At 37.7% G+C, this 4,527-nt stretch overlaps 1 protein-coding gene across 2 annotated transcripts in view; it reads right to left on the bottom strand.

The window, feature by feature from the left end:
* Nucleotides 1-902: 902 nt before the first annotated feature.
* prrx1b (paired related homeobox 1b) overlaps nt 903-4,527 on the bottom strand; it is a 14,111-nt gene continuing 10,486 nt past the window's right edge. Inside the window, exons 4-5 of one of the 2 annotated variants that reach the window (XM_005734282.1) lie at nt 2,702-2,736; nt 1,660-1,775 (exon numbers count right to left, since the gene is read on the bottom strand). In XM_005734282.1, the coding sequence (XP_005734339.1) occupies nt 1,720-1,775; nt 2,702-2,736 (91 nt within the window). In that variant the 3' untranslated portion in view covers nt 1,660-1,719. Of the gene's footprint in view, nt 1,776-2,701; nt 2,737-4,527 lie in introns of both variants that reach the window. The other variant, XM_005734281.1, reaches the window with a different exon arrangement.

Raw genomic sequence — 4,527 nt, 5'->3', positions numbered from 1 at the left:
GACTAACATTTGCTCTGCTCTGTAACTGTTTGACAGTGCCGGCTTGCATTGAAGATACTTGAATTATGAAAAACTACCCAAATTACTGTGTGTAAATGAAGATTTTCATTCTTATAAACAGTTTAAGGCCTACATCCCACTGAGTTTTCTACAGATTCGTGCATAACAATAAGAATGAAGGAGATGTTGCAAACACCGTTCAACACATATGTAATGTTGCTGACACCACTAACGTAAAGGTTTAGGCAAAGTGTAAACTTATGCAAATGACAATTCGTTGAGCCGTGTTTTCATACGATGGCACGCATGCCGATTTTTTTAAGTCCACCAAATTAAAACACTTCCTCATCAGCTACGGTTTCATTCAACCTGGCTTTTACAGTCTGGGAACACCATTCAAAGACCAGTATCAACTTATGTTTGTTGACAGTGAAGGTTATGAGGGGCAGGGAGAAGAAACACCTTGTTTAAGAGTCATACAGTTAAACAAGACCCGAGGGCCTTCATAGCAAGGACAAGATTTCGCCGCTCATAAATATCCTATTTTTAAGATGGAAATTTCAGGTTGTGGTAATCAGGGAAACACCCCTCCCCCAAGCCTATCCCCCACACAAAGCAGGAGGACCTTGGGGTTTCTCTGAAGGAGCATCTGTTCTCTGGTTGTAAATCTCTCTTTTTATGGGGTGTGCATGAGGTCCGTGATCAGTTTGCTTTCCAAATGGTCTCATCTATAAACACACTTATTCCTTATAATTCTTGAAGCATAATTCAAGGCTGACTGATCGTAGGCAGTATATTTTTGTTATAATAATCTGCAAGCGTAAAGACTCAGTCAGGAACTGTTTAAAGAAAGTGTTGGAAACCTGGAAAATATTGGAAAACAACTGTTTTCTCCCTTCTGATATGTGTTGAAACTGCAATTTTATTGCTTGAAACGCATGTTTATTCATATACAAGTTTTTATTCTGTTACAAATAAAGGATATCATATGAAATTATCTACTGATTTTGGATTCAGAAATACATTAGCCTCTCCTTTATATTGGACTATTACATGAAATTCAAAATGTGTTGAAAATGTTTGTTTGTCAGTGGTATAAAATGGAAAGAAATGTGAAAAAAAAATTAAATTGTATAAATGTCAGAGGAAGTCATTGTCATTTTGTTGAAGACATAAAAAGAAAGAAAGTAGATGATCCCAATTATGGTGTGTAATTTTATCCAACACCATAGAAAAAGTGGGATTCCATGTAGTCCATATGAGTCTCCATTTAAGCAAGTTCTCTGACTGGAACTAACCCTCCATTTAAGTCACAATCACAAATGCAAAACTGTGCAGCTATTTGGCTACAGCATCCAGTCTAGATGTCTTTTTGTGTGAACAAGAATTCAGTGATGCTGAGGAGAAAAAGAAAACTTGGCTTGGGGAAAATCCTGCCATCACACGCTTTTGCACTTTTGCACATTGGTACATTGATAGTAGTATACCATCATGGCTGCTCCAGAAAGAAAAGAATACTTCTTGATCCAGAGTATGTGGAATAATGTTCATCCCAGAGACAATGTCCTTCTCTGGGTCTGGGGGGTCTTGTAGTAGAGAGGGCTCCTTCCCTTCCCCTGGGATCCCCTAGCCTCTCAGTGTTTCAGTTGACTGTGGGCACCTGGTTCAAGCTGTACTCCTTGGCTTTGAGTCGCAGATTGGCAATGCTGTTGGCCATGTTCATTCCCTGGGATGTATTGGTGTTGGAGCAGGTGGGTGGGTAGGTAGCCATGGCACTGAGAGAGGAAGGAGGCAGAATAGGTGAAAAGTTACATCATCTGTGGATTACAGTATCACCTGCAGCTATGTAAATATGTAAAGAAACAAAAAAAACCTTTGAAACTAAATGTGACATCAACTACTCTGAAAGCTAAAATCCCTACAGGAACATGATCGGTGTTTTTGCATGTTTGTTGTCTAGGCACCAAGCTGGTGGTTATATTGTCTGTTAATAGCAGTATGTGAAACCTAATCAGCAGAAATCAGAAAGATAAGCAGAAAGATAATGACCCATATATATATATATATGAGAGAAAGAGAAAGAGACTCTCTGTGGGCAATATTTTCTGCAGCACTCACGCTGCCACCATTGGATACCAGCTTAGGGATAATGCACAGTGAACTCTTGGCACTACAAAGCATTATTGCTACAAAGATTTCCCTGGCTGCAGCTGTAGGGTTTGACATTTTATACTCAGTTTCAGAACTGAGAATTACTGTAAATCATGACCAATGTAACCAGAGTCACAAAAATGTTGCCCAGGAGAGCGCTGTCATTCTGTGCGATGTTCATTATCTCGTGTAGTGTAGCACAGAGGGGTCATGGGGGTCAGTAGTGGATTTAATATGGTTTGTTTTCACATTATCACCTCTTCAGGAGGGTCACAGGATCTACCCCCAGCCCTCAAGTGCTGACAGAGGGGTTAGATGAGAGACAGGAAGAGGAAAATGGTGTTTTGATTCACCACAATTAGCTTAAAGTTAGATGTGTGCAACAGATTAAAGTTGCATATGAAGGGTAGAAGGCAAAGATGTAAAGAGTTTAAAAGGCAGAATGAAAATGTAGGAACAGAGGTCGATCTTTAACTCAGTATTACAGCATTTAAAGGTCACATTCACTCAACTTTCACTACAGTTATTAAAATGGAAAGACTACATGTACCTATTTTAGGCATACATGCTTGCCAGTCGTTTCTCCTGAAAACAAATAGATCAAGTTGTCATTGTGAATAACATTTTTTTTCATCATTTAAATATTTTCATTACATGCAAGATGTAGTACTTGGCTACTTAAGTATTTTTAAGTATATATATAACTCCAATATTTTCACTTGAGATTTCTTTATTGTCATAGTCTCTGGTTTAAGTTTTTCTTCTCTACAAAAGCAGAGTGCTTTACTTTAGTCAGGAACATCTAGTTTTAAACCAGTTTATACCATCACAAATTAAACGCTGCAGTCGAGACATTTACATTCACTACATTCATTTCTTGCAAGATTTTCCACTCTTGAGAGGTGCCAGTAAGACACTTACAAAACATTAGTCTACACATACCTAGAACAATATATAAAATGTTTGAGTATAATATTTTTTGAATATACAATTTGTTATTTCAAAAAACTTTTTTTTTTTTAAAGAAGGTTTACACGAATGAATTTGAACATTTGGGTTTACAGTGTAATCGTTCAGAGACAGTCTGCACGGCACTGTCAACACAATCTGGCTTTAGATTATTGTGCGATATTATTTCATATTCAGTGCTATAGAAATGAAGTGGAAAATTTTTCCACCTGATTTTTCATCAACGAGAAATAAATGGACAGGCCAGACATTTAGGGATGTATAGACTTCTAATAGTGAAGAGACTTTTTTTATAAAAAGAAAATGACTTTCAAGAAGTAAATTTGGAAGTAAAATGCAGGTAAATATTTATGTGTTTATGAAGATTAAATTTGGGTTAATGGTGATTTTTTTTAATACTTGTATATATTTTTAATCTGCCATTACTTTATTTTTATTTTTTAACAAATCCTTTAAAAAGAAGATTAAACTCATCAGTAGTTTAGTCTGCTTTTATTATTAAAGACTAAACTTTTCCTTTATCTCTAGATTGTTCCACGTTGGTTCACATTTGCTAAGGATTTGTAATAACCTAAAGCTCCGTTTCAAACAAATGCACTGGGTGATTCAGTCCTTTTAATTAGAAATTCATTTTAGTGATTAATCAGCTTCTGAGACCTCGTGTTTGTGTGATTTGGTCATATTAAAGTGTGCATGTCACATTTGAAAAGCAGAGAGTTGTTTTATTTGCTGTTTATTTATCTGTCTGTTTGTTGTTCTGTCTGTCAGCAAGCTTACCCAAAAGCAATCAGACTGAATTAATTGAAACTTGGTGCAGATGTGCATCATTTTGTTTAAGGCTGCACAAGAGGACATGGGACGTTTAACTGTTTTCTATTAAAGCTCTGCGGCATGGAGGCATTAGATGCATGCGGCTCTGGATACACAGAATATGCTGCAGCAGTGAGCCTTGGTTTGTCTGCACGGACAATTAGACAAAAAGAAAAATAACATTGTTTTACTATTCGAAATGCACAAGGCATCGCTGTTGGTGTAGAAATATAGTTTGAATGGACAATGTGTGTGTGTGTGTGTGTGTGTGCGTGCGTGCGTGCGTGTGTGTGTGTGTGAACTGTCTGAGGTATAAGTCTGTTTGAGTTCAGGATCACAGGAGATGAAAACTTTTAGCGGAACAATGAAAAGTATGTGCAGGTAGGAGAGGAGGAAATTAAACAATAACAGAACGCAGCATCTGTGTGTGTGTGTGTGTGTGTGTGTGTGTGTGTGTGTGTGTGTGTGTGTGTGTGTGTGACACAGTACTTCCTTTTGGAGATTAAATTTCAGGTAGTCGCTCGTCAGGGTCCCTGGAGGCCTGGCTATCAGATGCCTCCAGCCAGCCTGCTGTAACTAAAGCAGCCTCTGTGTGTG

Source organism: Pundamilia nyererei, unplaced genomic scaffold (genome assembly GCF_000239375.1).
Source record: "Pundamilia nyererei isolate P.nyererei 1_Seehausen unplaced genomic scaffold, PunNye1.0 scaffold00057, whole genome shotgun sequence".
NCBI classification, from domain to species: domain Eukaryota; kingdom Metazoa; phylum Chordata; class Actinopteri; order Cichliformes; family Cichlidae; genus Pundamilia; species Pundamilia nyererei.
This window is presented reverse-complemented; position numbering and strand designations above follow the sequence as displayed.